Source organism: Triturus cristatus, chromosome 10 (assembly GCF_964204655.1).
Source record: "Triturus cristatus chromosome 10, aTriCri1.1, whole genome shotgun sequence".
Lineage (NCBI taxonomy): Eukaryota > Metazoa > Chordata > Amphibia > Caudata > Salamandridae > Triturus > Triturus cristatus.
The window spans coordinates 369414587-369433028 of NC_140593.1; the positions used below are offsets into that span (position 1 = coordinate 369414587).

The window sequence follows — 18442 nt, forward strand, 5'->3', positions numbered from 1 at the left end:
ACTCTATGACACTCTGCTTCACCCTACTACAATCTAAAACGCTCTACTCCATTCCGACAGTCTATGACACACACGTCCACTGTTCAACGCTCCACTCTATGATAATTGCCTCCACAATATGACATAATTTCACTACACTATATAACACTTTACTACACGGCACGCTATTCCACTACCCTCTACTCTAATCCACTCTACAATACTCTACTCCATGACAATATAATGACACTACACTTGACGATACTGGACTGTACAACCGAGTATTCACTACAGATTGTGCTCCTTGGTATATAGACCGCATTATAATGATCCCCCTGTGGTATTAAGTACATATCACATGAGAGTATAATGTATGCTGGGATAGATGGGCAGTTGGTGACCATTGTGATAGAGACTTGTTCTGTTCCCCATGAGAAAGGGCATCTGTATTACACATTTTAGCAAGCTGGGGTATGTAATATTGCAGTGAGTATTAGTGGCATAGATTTTGATGGTAAAGATTGTGGTTGATGGAAGTACTGTGAACATTGTGACAGACGGATATGCTACAAACTTTGTATAAATGTGAAACATATACTCTCTTCTAAAATGAGAGTCCTAGAATCCTCTATCACAGAGTCATATATGATGTACGTTGTGACAGAGGACGACATGGTCTTCATTGACACAGTAAGTTGTACACTAAAATATCAGGCATATGTGTTACTCTTTGTTGAAGAAACATGTATAGTAGTTTGGACTATAATAAGTGTAAGAAATTGGAACATTAATTGAAGAGGATGCAGACCCACTTGAAATATTAATCATGTGCCACGAAATAAACCTGTGCTTAACCTTCTTAAAGCTTGGCTTAAAAGCAGTCAGGCTTAGGTTAAAGGCAAGATGTAAAGTATTTATACTATACTCATACAGTAATAAAATGAAAACACAAGACAACAAAAATCCCAAACCAATTAAAAAAATAGAGTAGAGTTTATTATAAAAATGACACCAAAAAGACAAATATCCAATTAGTAGAAACCGAGGCATAAATGTTTACCTTTTGCATTAAAAATAGCACCAAAAAGCAAAAGCGCCAATTGCGGTTATCTGGTCAAGCTACACAAGGTCAAAGTCAAAAGTTAAGACTGATTGTGCTGGTTTGCCAGTCATTTACAGGGACCAGGTTTAACTCTGTGGATAGTTTACCTTCAGGCTTTGAAACTTTTATGGGGAAATCTTGATCGTGTAGTCAGTCACTGCACCCACCTTAAAGAGTGTCCCTGCCACATTTTTAAACATGGGCTAGATTGTTACCTGCAGTGAAATATGGACCAATGGCTTCAAGCAGCTGGTGCGCGTTTCCCTAACGTGCTGTTTTCGGTGCGGGTTCAAGTTCATGCCCCTGCTGGAAACAGCACATTCATTGAAATAGGGTGCAAAGTCCCAGTCTCTATGTAGCGCATCACAAATAAAGGTGAATTTGGCCACACACAGGTAAAGTGTTGTTTGTAATAGAGTATCAAGTATACAGAATCACTAACTGGGGAAGGACAAGGAACTGCAGAAAATGGCTTAATAGAAAGTGAACATAAAATCCACTAGTATTTTCAACCTAGAAGGACACAGGAATGACAAAAACAAGCCAGAACAGGAAGTGACTCACTCACATGCTGAAACAAAATGCCCACCTGTCTTCTAGTATAAACAAGTAATGGTAAATGCATTAGGTTTTGCCTATGGGATTAATCAACTTTTTTTTGTTGTAAACTGTAGCTTGGTGAATCGTTGTGCAATATTATCTTAATAAATAATACTACAGGTAATCATTCTTCAAATGTATGCTCTCACAAAGGTGCTTAAAAATGTAAATAGGTGGCAGACAAACTTTTGGAGCTTGCCACCACCTTTCAAATGCGTGCTGAAACAAAGCGATGCCCTAAAGAGAGTGTAGGCTAAACAAATACATGTATCCGTGTGTGGTTACAAATAGTGTTTTATAAAGAACACGAAGATTACTCAAAAGGAGCCGCAGCCCTAAAACAGTCCGTGATCATATAGGTTTGAAGCTCAGTACAAATATGTGCTGAAAGGATAAGGTTACATGGAAGAAATTGTTGTACAAACAACGAAGATCAGCGATTAGTTTTTCCCCCTTAAAGAGAACACAAAGCCTTGTTTCAAGTGTTAGAATGTGGGCACATTTTTCCTGGGAAGAGATGATATAGTGTTGTTTTGTAGTTGAGAACGTCTCAACAGTGAATGGGCAGTAAATATTTGTTTTCCAGTGGCGACTGGTGATTTAAGTGGTAGGACTGGAAGGTAAACACAGATATTAATTTTTACCCAACTCAATAGTCTTTTTTATCAACCTTAAGAGGATGAAAGACTGAGTGGGGAGCTGAAGTTCAAACCATGGAGTGAAATACAGATCAGCAGCCCTGTCGGAAGGCTCAGTGGATGCATTAGTACAGTGATCCTTCGGAATCAGCTAAGTGGCAAGAAGCCTATGACTGACTAGATTCCCTTCAAACCTTCACCAGTAATACCAGCTTATGCTTCACACCATTTCAACTCCCATTTATCCCTCCACCCACACTCCTATTCCCCAACTAAGTCATACATTCTCATCCACCCACTCATTCATTCTGCCATTTACCCTTTCACTTGCACTCATTCATTCACTCACTCAAGCATTCACATCTACCATACCACTCATTGACCTAATTCACATTGCCTCACCCACTCACTGTTGTACTTTCATTTATTGAAATATATTATTGTAGGCAGCAGGTTGTATTTCAGTCAATTCATGCTTTTTAAATGAGCTTTCATCTACCCACCCTATCATGCCTAGTCATCTGCTCAGTTACTTACTCAGCTACTCAAGATCATTCACTAGCACCTACACATTATACACACTAACCTATACAAATTCAACAATTCATTCACTTTAACCCACCTTACATCAAATCAAATCAAATCAGGAACATTTACTTAGCGCACAAATCACCCGAAAGTCTCAGGGCGCTGGCGGACGGCTCCGAGTTATCAGCATAGGAGGGACAGAGGTAATGATCGAACAGCCATGTTTTTAGATTTTGGCGAAAATGGTTATGATCAGAGGTGATACGTAGGTGTAAAGGCAATTTGTTCCAGAGAGTAGGGGCAAGAAAGGAAAAAGCTCGACCCCCGTTTCTGACAGTACGTACTCTGAGCAGAGTGAGGAGGGATTTGTTACAAGATCTTAAGGGCCTGTTTGGCTGGTACCAACTAAGCTTTTTTACCCAGTAGCTCGGACCTCTACCATACAAGTTTTTATGTGTTAGGGATAAGATCTTAAAACAGGTTCTCTTCTTCACTGGCAGCCAGTGAAGATGTCTAAGGCTGGGCGCTGAGGGGGTTCTAGATGGAAGATTCAGCACGAGCCTGGTAGCTGTATTTTGCAGGACCTGAAGCCTAGAAAGGAGGTCTACACTTCTTTCCGACAGCAGAGCGTTGCCGTAATGCATACGGCTAATAATCAGTCCCTGTACCTGTGCTTTTCTAGCTTCTAACAAGATCCATTTAAACACTTTGCGCAAATTGCGCATAATGCCAAAACAGGAGCCAAATATGTATTTGACCTGTTTTTTCATTGATAATTGATTATCAATTTGAATTCCTAAATTCCTCACTGTCTGCTTTGGGGGTGGGCATGGACCGAGATTTTGAGGCCACCAGTCACCAGACCAGTGCTCGTGAGCCTTACCAAAAAGTACTATCTCGGTCTTGCTTCCATTTAATTGTAGGTGGTTGATGTTCATCCTTCTGTTTATGTGAACCATACAGTTCTTTAAACGTGATTTTGTATCCATAGGGTCAAGACCAAAGGTGATTAGAATCTGAGTATCATCAGCGTATGACACTACGTCAAAGCCATATGATCTGATCACCATGGCCAGAGGGGTCATATAAAGGTTAAATAACGTAGGGCTCAGAATTGAGCCCTGCGGTACTCCCATCTTAGCAGGCCTGCTGCATGAGACTAAATCGCCAATCTGTACTACAGTGACTCGATCTGTTAGATAACTTTTAAGCCGATCCAGGGCCTTCCCCCTGACACCGATATCCCAGAGCCGCCGTTCAAGAATGCAATGGGATATGGTGTCAAAAGCTGCAGATAGATCCAGCAGGATGAGAATGGATGACTGCCCTCTATCCAATGCTAGTCAGATGTTGTCAGTGACTTCTACCAGGGCTGTTTCAGTGCTATGGGCTGCCCTGAAGCTGGACTGTGAAGGATCGAGTAATCCATGACTCTCAAGGTGGTCTACGAGCTACCGGTTAACCAGTGAGTCGAGTACCTTCCAGAAGTAAGGGAGCAGGGATATTGGATGATAGTTAGTTAAAAGATTTGGGCCTGCTGTAGTTTTTTTTTTAAATTGGCTTCACTCTGGCAGCTTTCCATATCTTAGGGACCACTGATTTTGACAGTGACCTATTAAATAGATTTGTGAGACTGTCAAGAAGCACCAGGACAATTTTAGACAAAAAACGTGGTGACACAGGATCGTCTGGTGAGCCCGATTTAATTTTTTCCATGGCCTTGGCTACTTCCTCAAGGTTGAATTGGGAAAATTCCTCTAAGAGGGGGGAATAGCCAACGGGGAAATATGGTATTTTTCCTGGATGTTTAAATATTCATATGGAGGAAAGGAACTGTGAAAAATGATAATTTTTTCTTCGAAGAATTTGGAGAGAGTCCTCCCAGTCCTGTGAGACAGGGACGCCTAACTGAACAGGAGGCATCGTAATTCCTTTAGGATGTTATAGAGTTCTTTATTGGAATTTGCCGCCTTTTCAATTCGATGTAGGAGGAATTTTTTTTACTTTGTCTAATATTTTCCATATAACTACGATGGACATTTTTATAGCTCTCACGGTCTATTTAGGCTTTACTTTTTCTCCATTTACGTTCTGCGGTCCTACAAGAGGTCTTTAATGTTTTTAATTGCTCTGTGAACCAAGGGGCAGTTCTAGGTTTTATTTTAATCCTAGTGAGAGGAGCGATCTGATTCAGAGTGGTTGTTATAGCTCCCTCATAGAGGGAGGCTGCCTGGTCAATGTTCTTCTCTAGGCACTGTGGTGGGAGGTTGAAATGAGCTGAAAAGGAGATAGAAGTGACTTTCCGCCATGATCTTCTCCATATAGTTTCACCCCAATCTCATTTCCAATGGTCAGAGTTGGAATTGTGAACTTCAAGAAGTCATGTTCTGACCATAGTAGAGGAGATGGAGATTCTACTATAATGTTTGTGGTGTTAGTGAATAATAGGTCGAGCGTATGGCCCACGATGTGGGTGGGGCCAATCACCATTTGAGTTAATCCTAAAGTGCTCATATTGGTGATAAACTGATTTGTGTCTGAATCAGATAATATCTCTCTATGATAATTAAAATCACCTATTAAAAGGAAAACATCGGCAGCTAACACGTGAAGGGCAATGGCCTTGAGTAGTTTATGGACAAAGTCATTTTTCGGGCCTGAAGGTCTATATACTAGGGCTCCTCTAATAGTGCCTAGTTGAGCTCATACCCTTTATTCCAGAAATGCATAGTTCAAGTTGGTCGGTGCCTATAGATTCCAGGGTAATGATTTCAACGCCTGCAGTAGTGGCTATGAGTAATCCTCCCCCTCTTTTCACCTTCCTATACACTCTAATTATATTATATTGCGGTGAAAAGGCAATAGCTACATCCGTGGAAGCATGGTCATGTAACCAGGTCTCTGTTATAAAACAGATGTCGGGTATTTCCATGTCCAAAAGGTTCCATAGCTCCACCGTATGCTTGGGGATTGAGCGAGCATTCAGATAAATCGCCTTTAGCGATTTGGTTGTTATGATTTTAGCTGGACCGCATTTTAGTTTAGGTATGTCCGGTGATACTGGATTCTTTAAACAGTGGTTTTCATGCATACCAGTATTAGCTATTTCCCTTAAATCCACAGGTAGTTTAAGGTAAGGTTAATTTAAGTTTTTGAGCTCTTTACTTGAGTAAGATAATCTAGCCATGCTGGGCCACTCACCAATATGCAGCATAGATGTAGAAACAGAAACAGAAAATAAAGAGGTCCAGGTGACTGGCAGCGTCCTGGCGTGGACAGGCGCAGACGGGCTTAACTTTGGCGCGCAGCTGCGCGCGTCCGCGCTCTGCCCCGCCTTAAGTAGGCCTGGGGGCTGACAGCATGAGACTAGAGCGCTAACTGCAGTTCCGGTCAAGCCGGAAGTATGAAATTAAAGCCCAGCGTCCCTCAGCTCAATCGGCACAAGCCGTGACGGAACGGGGACTACGGGCTGTAGATGCAGATTAGTGAAGGTTAGTAATTTAAAAATACAATGCTACCATTTAAAAACAACACAAGCTGAAAACTTACCCTCTCATATTCACCCATGCGCATCATGCTTCCCACTATCATTCACTCAATTAATGTAACCAGTCATCACATTTTACCTACCCTCTCAGTCAACCCTCCACATTCAATAACTCCCCTATTTACACGTACAAACAAAACACATCACTAATTGGGTAACGAGCTACACATAGTGGTTTTGCTAGTGCTGGTTTTATTCTTCCTGCAAATTTCATCTAGATGTCCCACTGTCCAAACAATAAGCACATATAAACTGCACTCGAGATAAAAATAGCCACATGTAGTTTTGGCAGTAAAGAGTTTAGCTCTCAACCCATTGTTGCTGCAGAGGAAAGAGAACAGCAGTTAGAAACGGAAAGACAAAAGGAAACAGATTTTCCTTCTCCCAATGTACTTGTTTTAGAGGCAGCTGCTGATCAGGCCATGTTGCTGGAAAAGGTCATATCACCAAAGCATGATCAAATCTGGGATTCATGTGCGTGCTCCACTGATTATAAAAGGGGCTCCTTTTCGGATCAGAAATACACTAAATAAAAGGTTATCTGACACCACAGACTGATGAAATACGTTTGTCTGTGGCGTCTTTCGCATGCTTCCCAAATCCACCCTTTCCCATCACATCACAGGATGGGTGTGGTCAGTGAAGCTTAAGGGCCACACCTCCCCCTGCAGGGAGATGGTAAAGGGCGGAGTTACTACTGTTGAGTGGCATGAAGACTTGAAAAGCCCGGGCTTGAAAGCAAAACACCCCAAGCAGTTTTTAAGCAGCGCTCTAGGGGAAGGTGGAGAAATGAGACTGACGTCACAGCACTGTGAGAAAAGACCAGGGCTGTGTGTGGGTAAGCCCTAGCAGTGCTCAATCGAGCACATGCTCACACAGGCGCAGAATGCCTTAAAAAATGCCAAACAATTCCTACTTTTTGTATCTTCATTTCTAATCTTCATTTTACAAATACGTTTGTCACGAGCCTTAAAAGGAGTGGGGGTGCAGCTCCAGCACCCTTATACAGAAGCCGCTGGTGTTTTTTTCCCTCCTCAAAGAGAAACCAAAGCATATTTACAAGAGCTAGAATGTGGCCCACTTTTTCCTGTAAAGAGATGTTATCATGTTTTCAAGTTACCAACGGCTCTACAGTTGTTGGCCTATAAACAGTGTGAAGTACTGCTGATTAAAATATGTTAAAGTGACGGGCAAATTAAATGACTGGCTAAACATTGTAATCAAACAAGCTGTGCAATGAAAAAGGAAGTTTTGGTAATCCCCAATAGTAGAAGTGTGTGTTACTGTTGTAAAAATGATTTGGAAAGTAGTTATAACAAAAATAGTTAAATATATTTTATAAAGAAGACTGAGTCGGAGCCCAAAAACAATCCTAAATCATGTATCTTATATTTTAGACAAACAACGAAGATCAGCTTAATTATGCAAACAAATGCATGCAGCGAGGGAAAATTAATTAAAGCCACAATAAAGTAATAAAAGTATAGTGAAAAGATTTGTTAAAAGGAGTCCGATCCCAGAACGGGAAGAAAACTAATTCTTCCAATGCATCGGCAAAATTACAGAATCATTTGTTAAAAGGAGTCTGATACCAGCACGGGAACAAATGCATGCAGCCAGGGAAAGTTAATTAGAGGCCCAATGATTTAATGAAAGTGTGGAAGAACCAAAGAAATGTAGCCATGCGTGCTACCACACAATACTATTTTCAAATACATCAGCAGAAGTACGCAAACATTATTTAAAAGGCGTTGGATCCCAGCATTATCCTAATAAAGAAGTTTCAGCCACAAAAGTGGATGAGCATGAGTAATTAGGCCATGGAATACTGATAAGAGAAGCATAGCCCCAAAAAAATACCACGCTACAACCGATGGAAATGAAAGAAAAGTGATGTGCAAGCACACGGCCAAATAAGAAGCGAAGGCCGGACGTAAACCCCTTTTAAGCTATATTAAATCCATTCGATTTCACGAGCACAGAGCAAGCGCTGTGCAGGTGAAACCTAAAAAATTAAATGTTTCTAGTTGACCGTGGGAGCAGAAAGGAGCTGATAGTTCGCTGCTTGCACAGGGAACAGGCAGAAACTGGAAGAGCTAGGCCTACACAGGAAATCAGTACAAAATCACTGGAATAGCTACTCTAATTATTTACTAAACTAGGAAACATAGGATCAGACGAGCAGTGAGACAGAGCTGTGATTTAAGCAGAAAACAGGTCTTTCATCAAAACCAGAATCCTTCTCTACAACAACAAAATTCTGAAAGGCAGCTGCCAGGAGGTACCACGTTTTTTTGAGTGAGCCAGGTGTAAGCAATCAGGTGCCCACCACTTGATTGCCTTCCTTATTCTGACAAAGTGAGAGACTTCAAGGACCACTATGCCTATGTGAAAACTGGAAATGGATTGTAAGTAACGTTGATTCTCAGTGCAAAGGTTTGTTTGCAAGTGCTTGGACACCTGCACAGATTGGGAGGATTTGGACCTCACAAAAAGAACCTGGTAGGGCTCATGAGAGCAACCCTTTGTGGAAGGGTGACTTGATTGTAAAGGTTATTCCTAATAAATAATCTAACACCTATCAACCAGCCTTAATCCAGCATATTTGATAAACCGCCTCCTTTGCAACATTCACGGGTGGAAAACTAAACATTAGATTCCAGTTTATGATATTGAGCATGGATAGAATTAGCCCCATTGTATTTGAACTTCCGCCAGGCCTCTTTACTTTGTTTTCATATATTTTGTAGTTTATGTCCACCATGCGAGGTCCAGAAATGGCAAGTGATTGGTTTAATTTTGGCCAAATTGGTTTAAAAGAAGTACTTGTTCTCATAGCGGTTTTGTTGCATTTCCAGACTCTTTGTTCTCTCCTGGAGTGTATCCTTATTCCTGAGAATGTGAATCCTGATTCTTCAAGAGAGATTTATGAGCTATACTTTGTATTTGCATGCATTTGGGCTTTTGGCGGAGCACTTTTTCAAGATCAGGTACGATTTTGCATATTAATATTTTCACCTGCACGCAACACAAATGTTTAAACAAACTGATGCAACTTTAAAATGTATTCATTTTTTAAATCGAAAATTTGTAAATTATCCTGAGGAAACTGCTTTAGTAATGCGTATTCATACTTTGTAAATGACGCAATACATTACATATGAAGTAAGTTACATAGAAGGCAATGCAGTAAAAAATTTCATTTTTAGAAACATCAATACTTTTAGACGAGTGAATATCTCTTTTCTATTATACAATAATTTTTAAATCTGGTAAGAACTGTATTTTAACAGTTACATATTTTGATTTTTAGAATATTGTATTTTATTTATTTATAAAGCTGTAGAGGCGTTTCTACTAGAAGCACCCCACACAGGTCTACAAGCCAGTACATCTACATTTTGGGGTATGTAAGGTGCATTCTTACAAGAGGGATTGGTGTATTGTGTGTTAGGGTGCGAGCACGCAAGTTGGTTATGCTGAACCTCAATGCTAAGAAAATAAGTCATGATACTGAGATATTAAGCATCTTATGTAAGACCACTTACACAATGATAAATCAGTGATAAATCAAATACACTTTGAAATGATCCGCTGGAGTGTATCGTTTTCAAAAGTTGTGCAGCCCAAAGTTGTCCACTCTTTACACGTCACAAAATATGACAAAGCGTCCACAGATATGTGACATAAACGTGAACCTAGCATATGTTTCTTTTTTGATTCAATGATCGATGAAAAATGTACACTCGACATTACTATTAGAGAGGGAATTGATTTTAGAATTTGAGAATCTATACATAAGGGTGTTAAACAATGCTAATTTAGATGTTTAATTAATAATAAAACCTTCTTCTTCTGCTGGTTAATAATGTACTTTCACTGATGAAAAAACCCAACTGTCCTAAATGTATGCTACATTGTCTGTATAGCATATAATGGCTTGAAAATTAGACTAAAACCATATTCACATGTGTAGAATGTTATTGCAATTAAAACAATAAAGCTCATATAAGGTATGCACTAATGTTATGTGTATGTACATTCAACATAGTTCTCAGTCACACTTACCTTTGAGTAATGTGATTACAGTATGTCTTATGCAATATGAACTAAATGTATGAAAGAGTTTATATTTGTTTATGTTAGATTGTGCACACAGATATAAAATGTGCACCATACCATTTAATGGTTAATTTGACTTTATAGTTTTGGCCTATATTTTACCATGCTGCATTTCATAAAATACTGTGTTCCAGTTTCTACCAACATGACTTTCTTGCAGGTATTCACATGCATTGTTAGGTCAGAATAGATACATTTCTGTAATAGAGATCGATACATCGATACGTAGCCTGAGAAACAGACCTTGATGAAAGTACATGGGAAACCAAAGCTCAAATGAAAGGTCTGAGAGAGCCAGCTGTTGTCGGTACAGAAGGGTCCCATCCAATAACATTGACTGTGCCAGATTCAGACCCTGGTGAAGGGCTTAGTGCCATAGTAATGTGATTTATACTCAGAGACAGATGGCCCAGAAGGCAAGAGAGAGGAAGACAGTTTGATTGAAGTGCATGTACCAGAAAGTGCTGATGGATCTGGTGGAAGTGATGAAGAAGGGCCTTCAGTGAGGAGATCAAAGAAAGTAAGAGTACCCAGTCGAAGGTATTCCTCACCTGAATTAACTTACTTGGCAGCCAATGACTAGGAAAGAGCGTTCTTCACTTTTTGCTATAACAATTCACATCCACCTGAACGTCCTTGAACTGAACTTTGTGACTGAACTGAGTTTTGAAATTGCATTGCCACTAAACAGACTGAGTCAACTTATTCTGGAAGTGATTATTAGCGAATTTGAACTGCACATTTATTAGAGACTGCCATTAATAGCTTTGCCCACCCTAAAAAGAAGATTACCAAGACCCAAATTGGTGAAGGATCCTAAAGTTGTCCCTTAGGAGAACATGGAGCAGGGCTCAGGAAGTCTCACTTAGATCATTATACATATCTTGCTGAAAGAGACATTTGAACTTTGCTTTGCTATCTGTGCAAGTGGGAACTAACTGCAAAAACTGTGCTGCAATCTTTATCTAAACTGTCTGTCACTAGAGAAGTCATGGAGCCTAACGCAGGTAGCGCTAGAAGCAAACCCATATGTGCATGAGTATTTCTTGTTACAACAATACTAATAGTCAGTCAGAACATCTTTATTCAGTTTCAATGTTAAAACCATAAAAGCACATGTTAAAATATAATAAAACAAGCCTCACAGCAATGTGCTAGGTTAGATAATAACCTAGGGTAGAAGTAAATCAGAGATACAAGAACTCCAAGAATCGCTCTAGTTAACGCAATAAATCACATCTCATAAAAACATTTGATGAACTAACAGGCAAGCAAAATGATACAAAGTGCGAGGTGCCATAAATAGTGTGTAAGAAACAGAGTAATTAGTCACAACTAGACCTTAGCTCGACAGCAGATTAAAAAACTTTAAGCACATGAAAAACTGTGCTACCCATGAGCATTTGTAAAAAAATAAAAGCGGGTTGCACTTGCCTAAAATTGGCCGTTTTTAAGACTGGAACGAATAATGACTATCTAGGGGTATCATAAAATGGACCATGTCCTGTGGAGATATTCCATTGCAGCCACAGGGCAACAAGCTTTGGCCCTTGCTCTGACCCTTTGGATGGGCGAGGAGGAGGTGGAAGAGATCAAACCAGAATCTAGTCAAAAGAAATCGGTCATATGAGTTTATGAACCCCAGTAGGTACAGCTCCACCGTCAGACTGGTTTGTAACATCATGAAGTGGCATACACTGGGCTTCAAAAGTTCATTCTCTTCCCTGGCAAACGTCTGCTGCGCAAAGAAAGCTGCCTTTGTTTGGTGCAAGTCCGCCTTGTTGATCAGGTCAGGGTTCCTAAAAAGACCACCTCTCCCTATGCTCATTAGGGTCTCCTCCAATATATTTAAACCACAACACTCGGGAGGCATGATCAAGAGCTAAACAGTATTTTAAGATCATTTTATTTAATGTTGTCCCCTTACCTGCCCAGATTTTTAACCAAAGAGACACAGGGCGATATGCTATTAGGTCGAAAATATAAGTCAGACCAAGCTCCTCGTGAACAGAGGAGGACAAGGTGTCCTGGGGAATGGATAAAAGCCGTCTCAGAAATGTATTTACTGCAATTTATAGATCTTTGGTGGTATACCCCCATATTTCATCGCAATATAGTGCTTTTAAGATGCACTTGGCCATATAAAGCTTTAATAATGCCCCCACCGGTCTTTTTCCCAATCTGGAGGCAAAGTTCAAAATACCTGCAGTCTCCCGGGTGAGGTAATTTATCTAACGAGATGGTTGGAGCCCCTATTTCATTTTGGCATCTAACAATAACCCCACATATGAGAAAACACTGCGACCTTGGGACTGGAATGGACCCTACCTTAAAGGTATAGGGTCTACTTGAGCGGGCACCTATTTGCATGATGTAGGACTTTGAGTTACTAACCATCAAGTCCTGATCCCCTATAAACTTGACAAAAGAATTTAAAAGCGTTTGCAGACCCCGCTCTGTCCTGGCCATCAGGACTGTATCGTCTGCATATTTATTATTATTTTATTTATTTATCGTATTTATACAGCGCACTATCACCTTGCAGGCATCCTGGCGCTAAGTATCAAAACTGTTAGATGTGGGCAGAAACAACAGAGCAAACAACATTGTTTTAGGAGCTAGGAAAAAGCCAGGTCTTTAAACTCCTCCTAAATGGAAGGAGGTCATTCACCATTCTTAACTCCAACGGAAGCGCGTTCCACAGTCTGGCAGCTATCACACTGAAGGCTATACCTCCAGATCTAGATTTCTTGAATCTAGGTACTCTAACCAGTCTGGCAGATTCAGAACGCAAACATCTCCCTGGAACGTACCAAACAAATTTCCTTTGCAACGCGATAGGGCCGATCTCGTGCAAGGCCTTGAACACCAGGCAGAGAGATTTGAATTGGATTTTCTGTCTAATAGGGAGCCAATGCAACTCTGACAAGGCCCGGGACGAAGATGCATAACTCGGCCAGCCTAGCACCAGCTTAGCTGCTGTCAACTGGATGCGCTGCAATCTGTCTAATAGATAGTTAGAAGAGCCCAGTAGCAGCGCATTACAGTAGTCCAGTCTACTTAATATAGTGCCCTGAACTACTAGAACTCGAGTCTGAGAAGGCATTAACGGCAGAATTTTTCGCAGCGTACGAATCATAGCAAAACAGCTTCCTACCAACTGGTTAACCTGAGCTTCCAACGTTAACTTGTTGTTAAATATAACGCCCAGGTTCCGCACCTTCTCCACTGGGTGTAGAGTCTTAGGGAGATCCAAAGGCCAGAAATTCTCCGGCAACAACTGCGGGGCCTTCCCTGCAGAGAAATAAAGAACCTCAGTTTTACCAGCGTTAAATTGTAGGGAGTTTAATCTCAACCAGTGAGACATCGCCCTCAAACAATCATGAAACGCTTCTAATGAGGTCACGTCATCACCCTTCATGGAGAGAATTAGTTGCGTATCATCAGCATAATTTACAGTCATAATATTATATGCCTTAATGATGGCCATCAAAGGAAGCATATAAATACTAAAAAGGATCAGGCTAATTGCAGAGCCCTGGGGGACACCATACTTAATCTTAGAGAAGGAAGATTGATAAGGAGGCAGGGCCACTGCTTGACTCCTCCCAGCGAGAAAAGATTGAAGCCAGCAAAGGGCACACCCGGTCACCCCAATTTCTTCCAGCCTCCTCGACAAAATCGCATGGTTGACCGTATCGAAGGCAGCAGACAAGTCAAGCAGAACAAGAGCTACTGACCAGCCCCTGTCTGCTTGCAATCGAAGCTCGTCCAATATGGTCACCAATGCCGTCTCCGTGCCATGTGCTGGCCGAAACCCAAATTGTACCTCCTCCAAGATATTATTCTTCTGAAGATGTTGTGAGAGGTGCTTGCCCACCACTCTTTCTACAATTTTAGGCGGAAACGGCAAAAGAGAGATGGGTCTGTAGTTACTAGGGCCTGCTGGGTCCCATGTGGACTTCTTCAGCAGAGGCATCACAAGTGCCTGCTTCCACTGCGAAGGAACCACACCACTGGAAAGAGACTGATTACAGATCAGCCTAAGTATGGGAGACAGCTCCACTTCAAATTCCTTCCAGACTCTCGGTGGCAAAGGGTCCAGAGGTGAGCCTGACATAACTCCTAAAGTAGCCTTACCAAACTCTTCTACTGAGAGGATCGGAAATTCGGATAAAAACTTCCCACAATGCAGGCTCTCCGGGTGGGAAGGAATAGTTACACCCCCTACCCATGGTCCACTTCCAGCCCTAGAATGTACCGGACTCACTACCTCCTGACAGCAAGGAATTTCCCCCAAATTTGCAATAATCGTGTTAATTTTGTCATAAACATAGCTTGCCAGGCTATCACATAATTCTTGCGAAGGGGGAGTCTGATTCTTGCCACACTCGGGGCTAGTCAGGGAGTTGAGAATTTTAAAAATGCACCTCGGTCGATTCTGAGCCTTTAATATAGTGCTAGAATAATAGTTAGCCTTAGTCACATTTATTTCTGTCTTATAGCACCCAATCAACCGTTTCCATCTACTTTTATCCTTATCGTTATAGCTCCTCCTCCACTTCCTCTCTGCCTGCTTACACTCAAGTTTCAATTTTTGAAGGTTGTCGTTGAACCATGGTGCAGAAGCTCTTCCTACCTTCTTATGCACTTTAAGAGGGGCCGTTGAGTCTAGGACGGAAAAAATCTGTCCACAAAAGGAGGCATAATTCTCCTCCACATGCCTGCCCTGCAAAAAACAGTCTTTCAGATCAAAGACCGAAACTTGACCTTTGTTTCTTAGAAGGGACTTCCAATCCCTACTAACATAGTTAGTAGCAGAACTCACTGCTTGTGCATTGTCACAAGGCATAGTAACCAAAAATTTAACCAAAAAGTGATACAACAGAACTAGAAGGCCACGCCACCCTACTTGGGGATAATTTGTCTCAGTTTCCAAAAGGATCTTCTCTAAGTTATTATTGTAAACGTTAAATAAAAAAAGGGGCAAAGGTACAACCCTGCCAGACCCCTCTCTGGATAGGAAACAGGCGTGATACATTCAGCTCACCCAAATATCGTACAGCCTCCCTCGTGTCTTGATGGAGATCTTGTATAAAGAGGACTGTGTCCCTATCCACCCCCAGGGAAAGCAAGGTCTGCCACAATTTACCTCTGTTCACATAGACAAATGGGGAGGAAAGGTCCAGAAAAGCCAGAAAGATGGTGCCTGAGCGGGCGACTGTGTACTTTTGGACATCTGAAAGGATGTAATTCTCTGAGCCCCAGATGGATAACCTATCTAATAAGATCTGTCCAACAACATTGACCACAGAGTCCAGCAGGGAAATCAGCCTGTAGCAGTGGGTGCTATCTCTGTTCCCTTTTTTAAAGGACCCGACCTAACGGCCCGTTGATAACGGAAGTCAGCGCTGGTGAGCCCATAACTCTGTGTTGGAGATGTAAAGGTCGGGAGGAACTACATCAGGTCCAGGGGCCTTGTTGCACATCAGCCCAACCATTTCCGCCCTCACTTCTCCCTCCGAAACTGTCAGGGCTGATCTTTCACAACCCACGCCAAGGGGAGGGCTCTGAACCAGAGATCCCCCAAACATCTTCTCAAAATGGCTAACTCAGTCATTCTCTGTGATATGGGCTTCCAAAGTGTTTACTGTATCTATTCACGGAAAAGGGTTATTGACAATCCTCCAGAACTTAGTACTACTCTTGATTATGATGCCTTCCATAAGATCTCTCCAAGCAGCCTTCTTCAAGGCCTCCTCGCACTTGCAGAGGGCTTTCTTTATACTGCTTTCTGCGGATTCTAACTTGGGTGCTACCTTGGGGGATGGCATGCAGGGCTTCCCTTCGCTTCCTGGCCGCATATTAACAAACTGAGTCAAACCATCTTGGAGCCCTATCACAATGCCTTTTGGAAGCGAGGACAGTGACCGTGATAAGGTCAGCGATAGAGCGAGAGATTAATACAAAAGCATTGACAATAATTTCCTCAGCCAGTTTTGTGCGGCCAGAGCTGGATCTCGTTCTGGCATTTGGCTTGTAGGGTCTCGTGAAAAGAACCAGGAATGATCTCAGTCCATTTGAGCCTTCTACCCACATCTATAGTCGGCGGTGGGCCCCCCTCCTGCCCTCTTCAGGCCCAAAGCAGGCCAGCTAGCTCTGAAGCATAGCGGGTTGGGATCGCTATGGATACTGGCTTTAAATAGAGAAGTTGGATATTAGTAAAAAAAGGGGTGTTGAGATGAAAATTAGGACGATAAAGGAATTGCTACCATTCCCTTTAAAGGTGGGAGTGATGTCCCTCTGGTCAGGGTCCAGTTTACCCATCACTGACAGGAGGTTGAAATCACATACTAGGGTATTTAGGATGTTGCTCTGGCCACTATGTACAAAGTGCATGCAAGAAAGACGGGGACATACCCCACAGCCTAGGGTCCCCGCAAAGAAGGACATAAAAATCTCCGACCAAAACAAAATGTGTAGTGTGGCGAGTGGCAGCGTTGAAATTAGGCATAGAGGTGCCCTGCTGAGACATATTACAAACCTCAGGGAGAGATGAGATAGCATTGTAAAAGCTCAAGAGCAATAATCTGCTGGGACCACGGGAAACTGGCAAGGCCTGCAAACATGGATTACCTGTGTTCAGTTCAACGAAACTGCCTTTAACCATAGGAGAAACATAAACAGCGAGATCCCCTTCGGTCGGCCAGCCCTCGAGGGGCAAGCGGGCATGCAGAAAGACTTGTACCCCTCCAGAGGAAGTGGATTATCAGTGGCCCAGGTCTCCTGCAAACATATAATGTCAAACTTTTGAACAAAGCAGCGCCACTCTGCAACTGTGATTTTACTTGCCAGACCGACTATATTCCAAGAGATAAGATTACAGTAGTTAAGGTCCAAGGGATGAGGTCCAGAGTCGCCATGGCCCAACTGGTAAAGGATAGGGTCCGGTTGCAGGAAGGGAATAGTTGGAATCAATGACACAGGCCCTTCAAGTCAATCACAGTTATCCCGGAACCTCGGGAGTAAAAAGGTGTTGGAGGCTTGAGCGGGTGGAGGAATCTGTTGCCATTCATGATGAACCGTTCTTGTTGGTCTCCTTGGGTGCCAAAAGCTTGGGATTATGGCTTGGGTTCTGGGGTCTGTAGAAGAAGCCCAAGGGAAGGGCCTTAATGGTAGTAACAAGGTCCAAGGTTGTACAGTGACTGGCCGCATGGAGAATCCTCTCTGCCAGGATTGGCCTGTTGAAATTAATTGTTACACAGTCACCACACTGTTTTATTTAGTCCCTCCTATCAAGCCAACCCTCCTGACCATGTTGATATACCTCCCCACTCTGAAACCCAAGGTTGTGTTGTTATTCAACCAGTGCAACACTTTGTTTTTTAATTGATATGTCTTCAGTTGTACCAGGCTTTAACACGGGTACAGGCCCTGGACCTGCATTCCCGGCTCCCTGTATGCAAGGTTGGAATCCCCTCCTCGCTCAGGCTCCCTCCTGGTAGTCCTATTGCTACCAAAACAGGTCTTCATCCTGGAGGTCTCCAGGGATGATGCTACCTCCTGTGGTCCTTCTTTGGGAGGCGAGAGAACGGGTCACAACGGTGGAAGGATGGGGAATGATGCTTTCATGCTAGGGGGTGTCTGCTGAAAGAACCTCCCCAGTTGCAAGTAGGGGGACAGGTTGTCTAAGGCTCTTATGACCACTGCCCACCAAAGGGGCCATATAATTGTCGTTGACTTGGTTGCTGGCCATCATGATATGCTGGGACAGGTCAAAAAGTTCAGTCTCAATGGAGGCCAAATGTTTGATTGGTTCCAATTTGGAGTCCAGACCATCAAGGTTGGAGCCCATGCATGCTTCCAGCATGGCTGTCATTTCATTTTTCGTAGCAGGTGCTGCTCCTGAGATGATATCGAGTTTTT

The 18442-nt window shown here is 42.3% G+C and overlaps 1 protein-coding gene across 1 annotated transcript in view; it reads left to right on the forward strand.

Moving 5' to 3' along the window:
* The window catches only part of DNAH11 (dynein axonemal heavy chain 11), a 3007685-nt gene that overhangs the window by 1486452 nt on the left and 1502791 nt on the right, over nt 1–18442 (forward strand). The window contains exon 44 of the mRNA XM_085631597.1: nt 9253–9384. Coding sequence (XP_085487723.1) covers nt 9253–9384 — 132 coding nt within the window. The remainder of the gene's footprint in view (nt 1–9252; nt 9385–18442) is intronic.